The sequence below is a fragment of the Capra hircus genome, chromosome 20 (assembly GCF_001704415.2).
Source record: "Capra hircus breed San Clemente chromosome 20, ASM170441v1, whole genome shotgun sequence".
NCBI lineage: Eukaryota > Metazoa > Chordata > Mammalia > Artiodactyla > Bovidae > Capra > Capra hircus.
This window is the reverse complement of record NC_030827.1, coordinates 67,641,999-67,657,612: the sequence shown is the minus strand read 5'-3', so window position 1 is coordinate 67,657,612 and position 15,614 is coordinate 67,641,999. Positions and strand designations below refer to the sequence as shown.

The following is a 15,614-nucleotide window of genomic DNA, read 5'->3' as shown; positions in this document are numbered from 1 at the left end:
TCACAGCTATTTGTAAGGCCTCCCCAGATAGCCATTTTGCTTTTTTGCATTTCTTTTCCATGGGGATGGTCTTGATCCCTGTCTCCTGTACAGTGTCACAAACCTCTGTCCGTAGTTCATCAGACACTCTATTTATCAGATCTAGTCCCTTAAATCTATTTCTCACTTCCATTGTATAATCATAAGGGATTTGATTTAGGTCATACCTGAACGGTCTAGCGGTTTTCCCTACTTTCTTCAATTTAAGTCTGAATTTGATAATAAGGAGTTCATGATCTGAGCCACAGTCAGCTCCTGGTCTTGTTTTTGTTGACTGTATAGAGCTTCTCCATCTTTGGCTGCAAAGAATATAATCAATCTGATTTCAGTGTTGATCATCTGGTGATGTCCATGTGTAGAGTCTTCTCTTGTGTTGTTGGAAGAGGGTGTTTGCTATGACCAGTGCATTTTTTTTGGCAAAACTCTATTAGTCTTTGCCCTGCTTCATTCTGCATTCCAAGGCCAAATTTGCCTGTTATTCCAGGTATTTCTTGACTTCCTACTTTTGCATTCCAGTCCCCTGTAATGAAAAGGACATCTTTTTTGGGTGTTTTTTGGGTGTTTCCCGCAAATTTGGAAAACTCAGCTGTGGCCACAGGACTGGAAAAAGTCAGTTTTCATTCCAATCCCAAAGAAAGGCAATGCCAAAGAATGCTCAAACTACTGCACAATTGCACTCATCTCACATGCTAGTAAAGTAATGCTCAGAATTCTCCAAGCCAGGCTTCAGCAATATGTGAACCGTGAACTTCCTGATGTTCAAGCTGGTTTTAGAAAAGGCAGAGGATCATGCCTTTTCATCATTTTCCGCTGGATCATGGAAAAAGCAAGAGAGTTCAGAAAAACATCTATTTCTGCTTTATTGACTATGCCGAATCCCTTGACTGTGTGGATCACAATAAACTGTGGAAAATTCTGAAAGAGATGGAAATACCAGACCACCTGACCTGCCTCTTGAGAAATCTGTATGCAGGTCAGGAAGCAACAGTTAGGATTGGACATGGAACAACAGACTGGTTCCAAATAGGAAAAGGAGTATGTCAAGGCTGTCCTGCTTATTTAACTTCTATGCAGAGTACATCATGAGAAATGCTGGACTGGAAGAAACAAGCTGGAATCAAGATTGCTGGGAGAAATATCAGTAACCTCAGATTTGCAGATGACACCACCCTTATGGCAGAAAGTGAAGAGGAACTGAAAAGCCTCTTGATGAAAGTGAAATTGGAGAATGAAAAGGTTGGCTTAAAGCTCAACATTCAGAAAACGAAGATCATGATGGTCCCATCACTTCATGGGAAATAGATGGGGAAACAGAGGAAATAGTGTCAGACTTTATTTTCTTGGGCTCCAAAATCACTGCAGATGGTGATTGCAGCCATCAAATTAAAAGATGCTTACTCCTTGGAAGGAAAGTTACGACCAACCTAGATAGCATATTCAAAAGCAGAGACATTACTTTGCCAACTAAGGTCCGTCTAGTCAAGGCTATGGTTTTTCCTGTGGTCATGTATGGATGTGAGAGTTGGACTGTGAAGAAGGCTGAGGACTGAAGAATTGATGCTTTTGAGCTGTGGTGTTGGAGAAGACTCTTGAGAGTCCCTTGGACTGCAAGGAGATCCAGCCAGTCCATTCTGAAGGAGATCAACCCTGGGATTTCTTTGGAAGGAATGATGCTGATGCTGAAGCTCCGGTACTTTGGCCACCTCATGGGAAGAGTTGACTCATTGGAAAAGACTCTGATGCTGGGAGGGATTGGGGGCAGGAGGAGAAGGGGACGACCAAGGATGAGATGGCTGGATGGCATCACTGACTCGATGGACGTGAGCCTGAGTGAACTCCAGAAGTTGGTGATGGACAGGGAGGCCTGGAGTGCTGCGATTCATGGGGTCGCAAGGAGTCGGACACGACTGAGCGACTGAACTGAACTGACCTTTCTTGACCCAAATTATCCAGTCACTGTGTGAGGTGCATCCATATTTAAGTTGCAGAATTTTATTATCAAGTAGTTTATCTACATTTCGATTAACCCACCCAAAAGTCTGCTTCCAAATACCGTGACCCCCTTTGCTTAAATGACCTGACCAGGATCCCTGCTTATTCAGTTCAGTCCAGTCTTTCAGTCGTGTCTGACTCTTTGTGACTCCATGAATTGCAGCACACCAGGCCTCCCTGTCCATCACCAACTCCCGGAGTTCACTCAGACTCGCATCCATCGAGTCCGCGATGCCATCCAGCCATCTCATCCTCGGTTGTCCCCTTCTCCTCCTGCCCCCAATCCCTCCCAGCATCAGAGTCTTTTCCAATGAGTCAACTCTTCGCATGAGGTGGCCAAAGTACTGGAGTTTCAGCTTTAGCATCATTGCTTCCAAAGAAATCCCAGGGCTGATCTCCTTCAGAATGGACTGGTTGGATCTCCTTGCAGTCCAAGCAACTGTCAAGAGTCTTCTCCAACACCACAGTTCAAAAGCATCAATTCTTCGGCACTTCGCTTTCTTCAGATTCCAGCTCTCACATCCATACATGACCAGTCCACCTTGACTAGATGGACCTTAGTTGGCAAAGTAATGTCTCTGCTTTTCAGTATGCTATCTAGGCTGGTCATAACGTTCCTTCCAAGGAGTAAGCGTCTTTTAATTTGATGGCTGCAGTCACCATCTGCAGTAATTTTGGAGCCCGAAAAAATAAAGTCTGACACTGTTTCCAGTTGGAAATGCCCAAATTTTCCAAGTTATGTAAGTTTGCCCTATTTGTCCTGGTCCTCTTTCTGTGGAATTTATTTATTCATTGTGGAATCCTGCTATAGATGTAGTTTGCCATTAAGTAGGGCTGTCCTGTTCCAAAATTTGTGATTCCTTGGAGATATTTTGGTTTTCTAGATTGATCTTTTTAGCTTCTCTAGAACCGGATTAAAGATTTCAGTGTTTTCAAGAAATGATTCTTTTTAATAACCTCAATGGAGCTATAACAATTTTGAGATGACTTGAAATTACCAAGTACTTAATAACTATTTTCAGTTAAACTTTAAGTAATGTGGCGTGTCTTTTTATGTGTATTTGACACAAACTATTCATATTTATATTTTGATGAATGTTTTTTGCTTGAAACATTTTGGGGAATTTGTATTTTTAATGTTAAATTTACTTTAAAACCACAATATGATATTCTTATGTTATATGGCTTTCATTTAGTTACCATTGTCCTTTGCCTTTCAACTTGAACCAGTGATTCTTAACTGCTTTAGGAATTCAGACCCGTTTGAAAAAAACTTTCAAAAATTCCAAAGCTCTCACTTTGCCTATATAGATGTAGATGCTTCTTTCTGTGTGTCTGCTTGCGCAGGTGACTCTCCCTCTCTATATATCTATACCCACACGTTTGTCTCCTCCCATTTCCCCTTAAGGCCATTAAAGAATTTCCCAAGACCCACAAAGCCCCTAAGATAATTACCGCCTGGTCACCTCTGGTGGCATTTCTGATGACCTCATGGAACTGAGTGGATACTGTTTCTTCCGTGTGGAATCTGTGGAGCAGTGATCTACACCGGTCATTCTAGCTGGGCTTCCTCCCTGTGCTCCCCAGTCACATGTCACTGCCTGTGGAAAATGCAGAGGCCAGAGATTTATTCATCCTGTGCCTGTGTAATGGTGGGGAAGACCTTTCCCAACAAGCACGTTGGGTTTTCTGAGCCCTGCCGTGTGTGCACCGATCTCCAAACAAAACCCAGGCTTGTGTTCAGCCTTCAGTCAATATGCCTTCAGTTGAGTAGCCGGCTGAATTGTGTTCAGTGATTGAAGGAGGGGAAGGGGGTTTAAGTTACCTAGCTTTCTAATTCCGTGATAAATCCTGATTTCCCAGGAGTGTGTTTTGGCCTTGGGCTGAGTGAGCCGAATGCCATGACTAACACTTGCCTCTCTTCCACAGGGAAGGTAAAGCTGCTTCTGAAGGAGCTCTGGCTGTGCATCAACACCACACATAGACTCCCTGGTGAGGGCGGCAGATGCATCCCAGGTGAGGGGGAGGCTTCCAGAGCTTCATTTCATACGGCAGTGGCAGTGTTTACTGTGGACGTTGTACGTCTTTAGTTTTTAATTTCTTGAATCTCTCACTGAAAGAGTGAAATAAACTGAGGTGGGCACTTGCAGTCATCCAGAGCTCTGCTCCTTCCAGCGTGACTTCTAGTCTCGCTGAATGCGTCTGGCTTTGAATTTTGTAATAGCTGTTTCATCAGGGAACATCCACGGACACTGGAAGGACTCATAGAGGGGGAGTGTGTGTGGCTGGTGCAGGTGGAGACCGAGTTTCCCCCTTTCCCCCCCATGTCCCCTTCCCTGGGTTCCTTTAATTGGGCTCCCTGGTGGCTCAGATGGCAAAGATGTCTGCAGTGTGGGAGACCTGGGTTCAATCCCTGGGTCAGGAAGATCCCCAGGAGAAGGGATTGGCTAGGCACTCCAGAATTCTTGCCTGGAGAATTCCATGGACAGAGGAGCCTGGAGGGCCCCAGTCCACAGGGTCGCAAAGAGCTGAACTGTGACTGAGCGACTGATGCTTCCACTGTCATTTTTTTCTGCCTTTAGTTGCCCGTGCGCTGACAGTTACTTATCTTTCCTTGTCTCCTGACCCTTCTGGAGAGTACCGATCATTGGGTAGAAAGCCTGTGGGTTGTGGCATGTTTTCTTGTATTAGAGTGAGGCTGTGTATTTTCCACAAGAGCTCCTAGTGTGTGCTGGGGAGAGGGCGTGTGGTCTGCCTTGTCCTGGGGGCTGTTAACCTTGATCTCTGTGGAAGGCGGTGTCGGCCCAGTTCCTCCTGTGAAACTGCCGTTGCTTCTTGACTCAGTGACCCCCTGGGGGGGGGGGGCACTCTGACCAGGCACGTACTCTGTTTCTCTCCAGCCCCGGCCCCTGATTTTAGCTCTGCTGCTGCGTCTTGTAGGCTGCGATTACTACTTGGTCGAATAGTGGCTTTTGCAATTCCCTCGTTTCCCTGAAGGTATTAACTGCAATTCTTCTGTAAGGAAGAACTGTCATTTTTCTCCACTTGCTCATTCGTTCACTTTTCATTCACTCACTTCTGTCAGTGTGGTCTCAGAGACACTTGTTTTATTCTGTGCATTATAATCCAGTACTTCTAGTATTCACCTTATCGCTCAGGTCGCCGCAGGTGCAGTCACTGGGACCATCTGGGCCTCTTAGGCATGTCCGTCTTTACATCTGGTTCTGCAAGCTGTCTCGGGCTCAGCTTGTGTTTTCCCCTCCCCAGCCCTGTAATCAGCCACTGCTCCAGGGAGCCCTGAGGCCTTCTACGAAAGGTGTTTTTGTAGCTTTCATATATTTTTACAGCTTTCAAATATGACAGGTGGTGGTTTCCAGTTAATTGCCAGGACACAATATTTTTACTTACAGTTAGCATTGCTGTTGCTCACCAAAATCAAAACCCAAAGATAACTGGCATTTTATAGTAGTTTTCTGTTGTGTTACAGTGCAAAGTATTTCTGTGACATAGTCAGGTTCCTTAGAGTATTGTACAAATACTTTCATGGGGTGAAGGTGAAAGTCACTCAGTTGTTTCCAACTCTTTGTGACCCCATCGACTATACAGTCCATGGAATTCTCCAGGGCAGAATAGTGGAGTGGGTAGCCTTTCCCTTCTCCAGGGGATCTTCCCAACCAAGGGATCGAACCCAGGTCTCCTGCATTGTAGGCAGACTTTTTACCAGGTGAGCCACAAGGGAGGCCCTACATGGAGTAGGCCTGGTATCAGTTGATTTTAGAAGGAGAAATTTATTTCTTGTTGCCTTGTTGCAGAAGGCTGTTTCTCCCCAATACCGCTGACTTCCCAAGAGAACGAGTGTGTCATCGAGGCCTGTCACCATGGCCACAGGCGGAAGCCTTGGCAGGCACACCCTGCTGCCTGTGGACAAAGGCATTTCACCCCTCCCCCCGGCTGTCTTCTCGTTTGCTTGTTGAGGGAAGCATACTTTTGTGGAATATGTTAGTTCTATAGGATATTCTTTAGGAAGGGATTGTTGGCTTTTAAAAATGTTTCTACTTGGATTTAATACAAGCATTTTGAACTGTTAAAATAGGTGTTTTCTTTTTTAATTGATAACTGTAAATAATTTGATATTCACTTTTTTTCGCCGCAGAAAAACCTGCCCAAGAATACTGCAGATCCATAGAGTCCGGGGAAGATGGCGTGCCCCCTGCAGCAGATGGCAGCCCTGTCCGCACCTCAGCAGTGCAGACGTGCCTGGCAGAACTGTCTATGGAGATCGAGGGTGACTTCTCTGCCTGTGAGGACGTGGGCAGAGCAGCAGGTCGCGACAGTGGCCTCCCTCCAGAGGACCTGAATCCTGAGGCTGCGGCGTGGAAGAGTGGGGCTCAGGGCCCGGGTTTCGACGAGGACCTCCAGGCTGCGGTTGACTTCTTCAGGCTGCCTCAGCCTCTGCTGTCCCCAGTGCCCTCCCCGCCGCTGGCGTCGCCGCCTCACCTGGGCGTCTCACCCTCCCTGCTTGCACCTGTGAGTGGGCACTGTGTACTGGCCTCACCCGGTGCCCGCCTCGTCCACCCTGACACGTGGGCGTGCCCCGCACAGAGTCGGGGGGAAGCCGGGAGTTGGCGAGGCACGCCAGTGCCCCTGGGGTCCGCACCCTAAACCCGCGCTCGTGCACACGGCATGGGCTTCGTTTTGTGCTGGGGGTGCATTTCACTGTCTCCATCTGCAGCGTGCTTTAAGTCTCCTGTGGAGGACTGTGTCGCAGTTGTTTACTCTAACCTTTAGGTTTGGACACGTGGCGGGGATGGAGTGAGTGAGTTACACAGGTGTTTGTCAGCCTGGAGTGTTTCAGAGGCGGAAAGTCCATGTATGGCATGCCCGCCTGTTAGCTTAGGTTGCTGCATTCTCCACCTTCATGCAATGAATTCATCATCTCTGTATTTGCAGAATGGTTTGTGTAATTTCTTAGGAAGTTAGTCTTTTTTTTCTCTTTCCTTTTTATTGTTTAAATTGTGAAAATGATAGGGGTCACAAAGAGTTGGACACAACTTAGCAACTTTTACTTGACAACATACTTACTAGGAGACTTGGAAAACACGGAACCAGATTACGTAGAGAGGAAGTTAGGGCAGAGCAGATGCGCACGCTTTTTGGCTTAAGGAAGAAAGAGATTAATGGCTCCTTTGAATCACTTCATTTAGGAACCGTAATGCATGTCTGTTATGTTCTGGACATGGTGCTGGACACCGTGGGCACAGAGGTGACAGGACGTGGTCACTCTTGCTTGGGTCTTGGGTGATTGCCCATGAGGGCGCTGTGGTGGCATCTGTGTTGCCAAGGGCTAGGCTGGGCTGGGGGCTCACCCTGGCGGGAGGCTAGCACACGCCTGATAGGAGAGGCCCCCGGGTGCTGGCGTCCGGCCGCCCGTGAGGAGGTGCCGGGTGTCTCGTGCTGTTCTCAGAGGTGTGGCGCTCGGGGCAAACCTGACGCGGGGAGTGTGCACCCAGACCAGGCCCAAGCCCATGTGCATCTTAAGGGCTTGGCGTTTTCACCTGACAGCAGTGGGGAGCTGTTGATGGGTCCAGAGAAGTGGACCTAAAGGTCAGGTTCCACGTGAAAGTTTCTGTTGAGTCGCGGTGGGGATGGGAAGAAAGTGGGAGACTCCGGGGAGAGGCAGGACCATGGACTGGAGTCTTGGGATCAGTAGTGTCCTGCGTTCTTAACCCCTGAACCCAGTTGCCACTGGAGTTAACTGGTAGGTACTGGTTTGGAAAAGGTCTCCAGGCTGAGAGAGCAGCGAGCCTGGTGAGATTTGTGGTGTGGCTGTGAGAGGAGGGACGGCCAGGGACGCTGGAGCCAGCACAGAGAAGAGAAGCCTCTCTGGGCAGGAAATGGTCCACCTTAGGGGTGGGCGGGCCTTCCCTGGGGGTGCCGGGTGTCAGGGCGGGGAGGGGGGTGCAGCGAGGGCTTGGGGCCGGTGATGTCACTCCCTCAGAGTGGGCGGGAGGTGAGGGCCGCATCCTGACTGAATGCCAGTGAGGCCGCCGGCAGAGGGAAGAGGCTGGAAGCGCTGCTGGCAGTAGAGGAAACCAGGATGGGAGGCTGCCCTGGAGCCCACGGGAGGAAGGGCTTTTGTGGCGGGAGCCTGTTTGGGTTTGGGCTGGTTACTCCTCATCCCTCTGCTGCACAGGGCTGAGGGCAGGGCGGTGGTGCACTGGCTCTCTGGGGCCGGGTGACGGAGGCAGGTCTCAGGACGAGAGGGGCAGTCAGGAGTCGCGGAGGGCTTCTGGAGCAGACGTGGAGGTCACGGGCCACGGGGAAGGGGCGTAGTCCGTACACGGAGGGGAACTTGAAGGGTCCAGGGATAACTGCAGCTGGGGTGCAGCCTCGGTGAGAGGTGTGGACGGAGGGGCTCGCAGGGCAGCCCCCAGAGCACGGGCCAGGCTGAGGGGGCAGGAGGGGCGAGTGGAGGTAGAGAGGACAGCTGGGCGGCTGCCGGCAGTGGGTCTTCCGAGTTGAGGAGGACGGTTCAGAGTCAGGACAGAGCAAGCCCTCGGCTGCGAGTGCAGCAGCGCCTAGACGCTCCTCGGGGAGCAGCAGTGCGCGTGTGCGGAGCCCTGGCGGGTTTCTCTGAGGAGAGAAGGGGAGAGCGCTGGCTCCCCGACCCCTGCCCACCCACCCGTGGGGCGCCTGGGGTGGCCTGCCTTCCTCAGAAGCTTGTGGAGCGTGTCTGTGTCCAGTGCATTGAAGCAGTAACTGTGTAGTTGGTTGAAGTGGTATTTAACTGACAGATACAATTCCTTTGTTTTTAAGGAACCCTTCTTTGGAGAGGGTGCTGACTCCAGCGATTATGACTCGGCCCCATGTAGGAACTCGGAGCCTGTGGCCAAAGAAGATCCGCCTGAGGCCCAGGACCGCTGTGGCTTATCTGGAGAGAGGAAAGGAGCTGGAGCCTGGGAGGAGCGGCCCCACACCTGCGAGGTCGCCCCGGCTCTCAGCGCGGGGACCACGCTCGGCTTTGGGACCTTCGCAGCAACCCTGAGGGGGCCCGCAGCCTCATTCACCTTTGCTCGGGAGCAGCTCTGGACCGTGTCCTCTGAGCTCGGGAGTGGGAGAGAGAAGGGTGTTGTGCACGAGCCGGGCAGGCACAGAGAGGTCGGGCAGAAGGACAGGTTGGTGCCCACAGTGTGGACACGTCCCAGAGCCCCGGGCGGTGAGCCTGCTGAGATGCTGTCGGGCGGCCTGGCTCAAGAGGAGGGCATGGCTCGCGGTCGGTCAGACCCACGTCCCCCTGCCCTGGGCCTGCAGCCACTCAGGGAGCCCGGGGCACCTGATGGGAAGACCCTGCTGGTCCCAGGGATCGAATCACCCAAGTTAGAGTTGGCTAGGTGGACGCTCACTGATGGAACTGCTTCAGAATCAGGGCAGCAGTCAGCCTCTGGTCATTTCCAGGGACAGCCTAGAGCCTTGGAAAAGGAAAGAAGAGCCACGCAGGGGTGCATTTTGGGCGCGGCCCCCACCCCGGGAGCCAGGGGGCTCGGCCTGGGAGATGCGTGGTCTTGCTCCTTGGCTTCAGGCGCCTCCCCTCGCTGTGGCCGCCACCCATCTCCCTCGGGGCTGGAGGATGGCGGTGGTCCCGCTGTTTCCCCTGCCGTCGGCCCTCCCCGCCCTCGCGGCTCAGAGCAGACCGCACCCGCTGCCAGGGTGACTGCGGTGGAGGTGCCCCCCGAACCCCCGGGGTGCTCCTCAGGAGGGGCCCGTCTCGAGAGCAGCTTCCCGACTCTGAGTCCCCTGTCGGGGGCGTCTGGTCCTTTTGGTCAGAGGAGCGGGCCGCTGGGATGCACAGCCTTTGTGAAGGACTTGAGCGATGCCCGCTCGCTCCCGCAGCCTCTGTTCCCCCCGCGCTCGGTGTTCCCTGGAGCGGCCGGCATTGGGCTAGCTGCGGGGCAGGCGCTGAGGGTGGAGCTCGCGCCGGCTGGGACAGGTTTCAGAGCGTCGCCGGGGCCTGCGTCCAGCTTGGTCAGGAGCAGCTTCGGCTTTGGCAGGAGCGCTTCCTGGCACCACAGTGACCTCTTGCGGCGGGGCGGTGAGGCCAGGCCCCGGGCCGCGTGGTCTTCGGAGGGCAGTGGGTCGGCGTCCGTGTTTGCCGGGGAGGACCGCAGTCCTGCTGCGCCCCAGGCCCCCGCATCCGTGCTGCCCAATCAGGTGTCAGTGATCACCAGGCAGGCACGGCCTGGTCCCGCACAGCCTGCCCGCCCGGAGCCCCTGGCGTCCCACAGTGACACCCGGGCTGGCTGGCCAGAGTGTGGAGCGCAGCGTGGCAGGGAGAGGGGGTCCCCCATGCAGAGCAGCGCTCGGAGCCCTCCCTCAGGAGCCCCCGCCTCCTGGGGAAGGTTAGATTTTGATGCTCCAAGAGGTTCTTTCCCAGTAGAAAATTCTCATCATCCTACAGACTGTAAATCCTCATTCTCTTCTGAGAACATCCCAGTCCCAAACCGGGACGCTGTGACGGGCGCTGCGGTGCAGGAAGAGGCGCAGAAGCGGAGTCCCGGTCTTCTGGCCACAGGCGTGGACACGGCCAGCTTGGATGTAGATAAACGTCCAGACATGGAGCTGACTCTCTCCAGAGGTTTTCCTGCTGGAAAGGTGGTCAGGTGCCCTGGGGCGGCTCTGGCGGTTTCACAGGCCCCGCCTGCCCTACAGCATGGCCTGAAGGAACACCTGCAGCTGGAGTCTGCGAGTTCTGGCTGCACGCCTCCTGAAGGCCTGGGCGCCGCCAAGACCGCGTCTCCACGCACTGCCCCGTGCTGTTACAGTGGCATCCGGGAGGCAGGCGGAGGCGACACCGAGGTGGAGAGTGAGGCACCCAGCGGCAGCGAGGGAGAGACCGAGCCTGAGCCGGACCCGCACAGTGGGCCCCCCAGGTGGGGCGCGGGGGCTGCAGAGGCTGGGCCTTCTGTCGAGGTGGGCTCCCTGACCTCAGCTCTGCAGGACTTCAACATCAGCACGCTCTCTGAGATGGACAGGCTGTCCACGTCCGAGGTCGCCATGTTTCTTGAAAGCTGTCAGCTGAGAGACTACAGCTCAGCAGACTCCGTTTCAGAATGTTCTAGCAAAGGAACACTGACTAGAGGAATGAAGGAGGATTTGAAGCACAGCAGACCGTCAGGAGAAGGGCATGGAAGTCAGCTCTGTGAAGAGGAAGCGCTGGAGACCTCTGAAGAGTGGGTGGAGTCGGAGGAAGACGACTGTCCTTTGCGGGCTCAGCTCCCTCGCTGCTCCCTGGAGACGCTGTCCAAGGTGCTCACCAGGCTCGGGCAGGAGATGCAGACCAGCCAGGAGGACAGCGAGGCCGAGGAGGCTGCGGGGCTCCTGCTCCTCAGAGGGCCTGAGAGCGCTACGGCAGAGCACCTCCAGCAGCAACTGCCACCTCTGGACACAGCCATCACTGCCTCGCCCACGCCAAGGGCCGGCACGCACACTCAGGGTGGCTCTCCCGCCAGTGCTGAACCCGGCTGTGAACGCGCGCAAAGCACGCCTGAGGGCCGCATGGACACGGTCGGGCCGGCAGGCAACAGGGAGGAGGTCCAGTCAGAACCTGCGGAGCCCTCGGTCCCCACCGCTGACCCGGGGGCGGGGCCAGAAGAGGTGAGGCTCCAGTGTCAGATCTCCACGGTGACCTCTGAGGTCATCAACGTGCTCTTCAACAAGGATCAGAACCTAGTCATTGAGAAAGGGGACAACTGGACCATCATCAACGGGGTGGCGCTCATGCCGGAGCTGGGCCAGGTGATCCTGTGTGACGCCCCGGAGGACCCCCCCCTTTCCACTCATCCAGAAGAGCTGGCGGCTGGTTTCCTTTTGGTTCCTCCCGTGGAGAGGTCCCCAGAGGCTGGTTGCCCTGGCTCACCTCTTCAGGAGCCCCCGTGTGCCCACAGTGCGACTGGAACCCAGGAGGATATCTCAAGCAGCGGGCAGAGTGGTAACTTTGATAAAAGTCGTTTGCGAAACAGACCTGTTAAACCCAGCGTGAGGATCAGCTCTGAGATATATGATCAGAACTTTGAGTCGCAGACTGCTCCGTTTGATCACACTTATTATAACTCGAAACTGGAGCCACTGGGCAAAAACAAGAATCGATCAAAGGTTTCAAACAGAGAGCAGTCCAACAAGCCAGTCAAGACTCTGGCATCAGGCCGAGTTGAAACCACTCAGCGTGAAGTCTCTCCGTCGCCTTCAGGGGACAGAGGTCACGGAAAACCCCAGAGAAGTCACACGCAGACCATCCTGGCCAATGCCGACACGTCCACACCTGCAGACTGCTGCGTGGACACGCTGAGCAAGATACGACAGGAGGTGGGGCCCCCACTGCCCCCGCTGCTGGCCCCCCTGATCGCCACGCCGCCGAGGACGTCCCGGCTGGCATCTCCCCTCATCTCCAGCTCCAGCCCCTCCTCGCCACTGTCCCCACTCTGCCCAACGTCCCCGTCGTCCGAGCCCCTGGCGCCTCCTGTGGCGTCCCCGCTGCTGGAGGAACCAGGAGCCTGCTCTCCTCCGTGTGCCTCCCCATCCCCATCATCCGCGCTGGCCGGGGACAGGGTCTTGTCGTCTCCACTGCAGTTCTGCGCAGCAACCCCAAAGCACGCCCTCCCAGTCCCCGGCCGCCTGCCCCCACTTGCACCTGCCCATCCTGCGGTGGCAGCGCCCCCAGAGAACTCTGTGAAGATCCTGGACACCATGTACCCGGAGCTGTCTGCCCGGGCCCGCACCCTCAACATCCTCAAAGGGAACATCCAGCTCACGCGTGGCCCGCCGGCCGATCGTAAAGGTCTGTCGGGGCCTGTGGGCACCATCACAGGCTTCCAAGCCATAGCTTCCAGCTCCACCGCCTTCGTGAAGGCAGGGGGTAGCTCCAGCAGCGACGGCAAGCACGACAAGGCGGGAGGCCTGGGGCCTCCGCAGGACCTGGCTGGGAAAAGGACGCTGTCTGCCAGCGCACTGAGGAGCGCCAAGAGGCTGCGCCTGGACAGCGGGTCCCCAGAGCCAGAGCCCACCCCGGAGGGCATGGGCCGCAGCCCCCGGACAGACACCCCCCAGGCTGCAGCCCTGAGCACAGAGGATGACAGGCATCCTCTCCCAGCCTCGCATTCCCCCCCTAGCCCTGAAGAAACCACAGAGTCCCCCGAGAGAGCCATTGCGGAGGCCCTGAGAAAAATCGGGGAGGCGACCTTTGACCTGTTACCTGTCATCCGGAGTCACGTGTATGTGGGAAACATCTCCACAAAGCCGGTGATGCGAGACCAGGAGAAGGACGTTGTCTACGAGTTCAGCACCACAAAAAAGGTATGTGGCTCTGCTCGGAAGCGCTGGGATTGCCCGTCTCCCGACAGAGGCTGCCTCCCGCCAGCAAGGGAGGCCCTGAACAGAAGGTCCTGTCCCCTGACACAGGCTGCCTCCCGCCAGCAAGGGAGGCCCTGAACAGAAGGTCCCGTCCCCTGACACAGGCTGCCTCCTGCCAGCGAGGGGGCCCCTGAATAGAAGGTTATTGTCCGGGTTGGACAGTCACCCCTGTAAGCATCAGGACCTGTGCTCTATTTCTAGCCAGCAGTTTGTACATCTGAGAAGTGGTCAGACATTGGAGACTTGGTAGTCTGTATTCACTAGATGAGTTAAAATTTTAAAGGGCAAAAAAGGTGCCTGTCAGGACTTAAAGTGCCCAGTTCCCATTGGTTCTGACATGTTTAAAGGCTCAAAATGGTTTGCTTCAGAGCATCAGTTGCTTTGTAATAGAGCCTTTTTGTCAGTGGTGTTACATACACATTTGAGAATTTTGAGAGAAAGTGTGTGGGTCCCCCTCTCTCCCCCCACACTTAATGCAGGTCACCAGTCAAATAGGAACACATGCTTAGTTTCAAGAGGAGGTGGGGAGAGAAGTGTGTAGGTTTGCATTTGGGGTTTCTTAGGAGTTTCCTAGGTTATTATCTCTTCCATGTTCATGTTGATGGTGGGTGGGTGACTTCCAGTGTCCCTGGATTAACAGTATTGGTATCTGTATATGCCTGGAATCACAGTGGCATACATGCTGTTCATTTCAGAAAGCATAAAGAGCAATACAGGTAACTTTGGAAGGATATGTATTTTCACGTGATTGAATGTATCAGGTTATTTAGTACTCCTTTACCTGAGTAAGGAAACTGTTACCCAGTATTCTAAGGTCTCCCTGCAATGTGGGAGACCTGGGTTCGATCCCTGGGTTGTAAAGATCCCCTGGAGAAGGGAAAGGCTACCCACTCCAGTATTCTGGCCTGGAGACTTCTATGGACTGTATAGTCCATGGGGTCACAGAGTTGGACATGACTGAGTGACGTTCACTTGCACAGACGGGATAAATGCATAGAGTAAATTGCAGTTCAGAAAACAAGGATGGCGGTAGAATTAGAGTGGGTTCCACACACAGATTAATTTAGTAAAAGCCAAAAAGTGGCAGCTGGTTGGAGTGGCAGTAGTGACGGCCATCAGGAGTGGGACCAGCTGTGGGCCCCATGCCATGCTGACCTCTGCCGAACCGCCCGTCTGCCCGCTGGGGGCCCCCTTCTCCGCAGAGCCTCCTGGCTTCCCTGCTGAGGGCTGGCTTACCACAGTGGCAGCTGGCCTTTGTCCGAGACAGTACCCCTTTTATTTTTCCAGTTTTCCCAAAGACTTGATTTTGTAGCTTGTAGCTGTTCCGTAGTAGGCTAACGATAAATATCAACGTACATCATCTTTGTTTTTTTTTCCCCCAATTCAGCATTTAGCAGAGAGCTTGCTTCACTCTATCCTCTCAGAGCTGAAAAGTCAGAAGATGTCCGTGGAGCACAGCTACATCCACGCGCTCTGCAGGGTGTACGTTGGGGTCTGCCGGCAGCTGGGAGACCTGGAGAGGGCACGCCTCTTCTGCTACGGCCTGCTCAAGGAAGGTACGCGGGGGTGGTGGCGGTCTGGCCTCGGAAGCAGGGGCTTGCTCTTTGGCCTGCTTCCATGTGCCTCTGGACCTCCAGCGGAGTTGTTGCTGCGTGTCTTCTGTGCGTCTCCCTGGTTTGCAGTGGAGGAGTTATGTGACTGAAGCTTACTGAGGTCAGCACGCGCATCCCTGCTGTGTGTGGGAGGGCCTCTCCCCACTGCGTCTTGGTGTTGCTGCTTGTGCAGCTGCTTTGGAGTCGGACGTGGTTGGCACAGGAGGGAGTCACTGTGACGCAGCAACTGCTCTGCTGTGTCCCTGGCTGGAAAGAGCAGAAACTGGTGGAGTCACGGGCTCAGGAGCGGTTTCAGGGAGACGTGGGGAGGAGTGCTGCCCTTCGAGTCTTTCCTTTCAGTGCTGTGCCTTCAGTCTGCTAATGGAGAGCAGGCCTCATTCTTTACATCAGGTCGTCAGGGAAACGTTGAAATAGCAACGTGATATGCAAATGCAACTGATTGTCGTATCAGAGTCTAATCTCGATTGCAGAGGCTGATAACCTTGTGTCACCATAATGGCTCTGGGGTTTTTGAATCTGGATGAACCTACCACGTGTAGACTTGTGTGTGAAGCTGCTGTGTTGGTT

The 15,614-nt window shown here is 54.0% G+C and overlaps 1 protein-coding gene across 2 annotated transcripts in view; it reads left to right on the top strand.

The window, feature by feature from the left end:
• The window catches only part of ICE1 (interactor of little elongation complex ELL subunit 1), a 70,558-nt gene that overhangs the window by 31,959 nt on the left and 22,985 nt on the right, over positions 1-15,614 (top strand). For both annotated transcript variants that reach the window (XM_018065602.1, XM_018065601.1), the window contains exons 11-14: positions 3,961-4,047; positions 6,185-6,558; positions 8,848-13,377; positions 14,822-14,990. In XM_018065602.1, the coding sequence (XP_017921091.1) occupies positions 3,961-4,047; positions 6,185-6,558; positions 8,848-13,377; positions 14,822-14,990 (5,160 nt within the window). The remainder of the gene's footprint in view (positions 1-3,960; positions 4,048-6,184; positions 6,559-8,847; positions 13,378-14,821; positions 14,991-15,614) is intronic.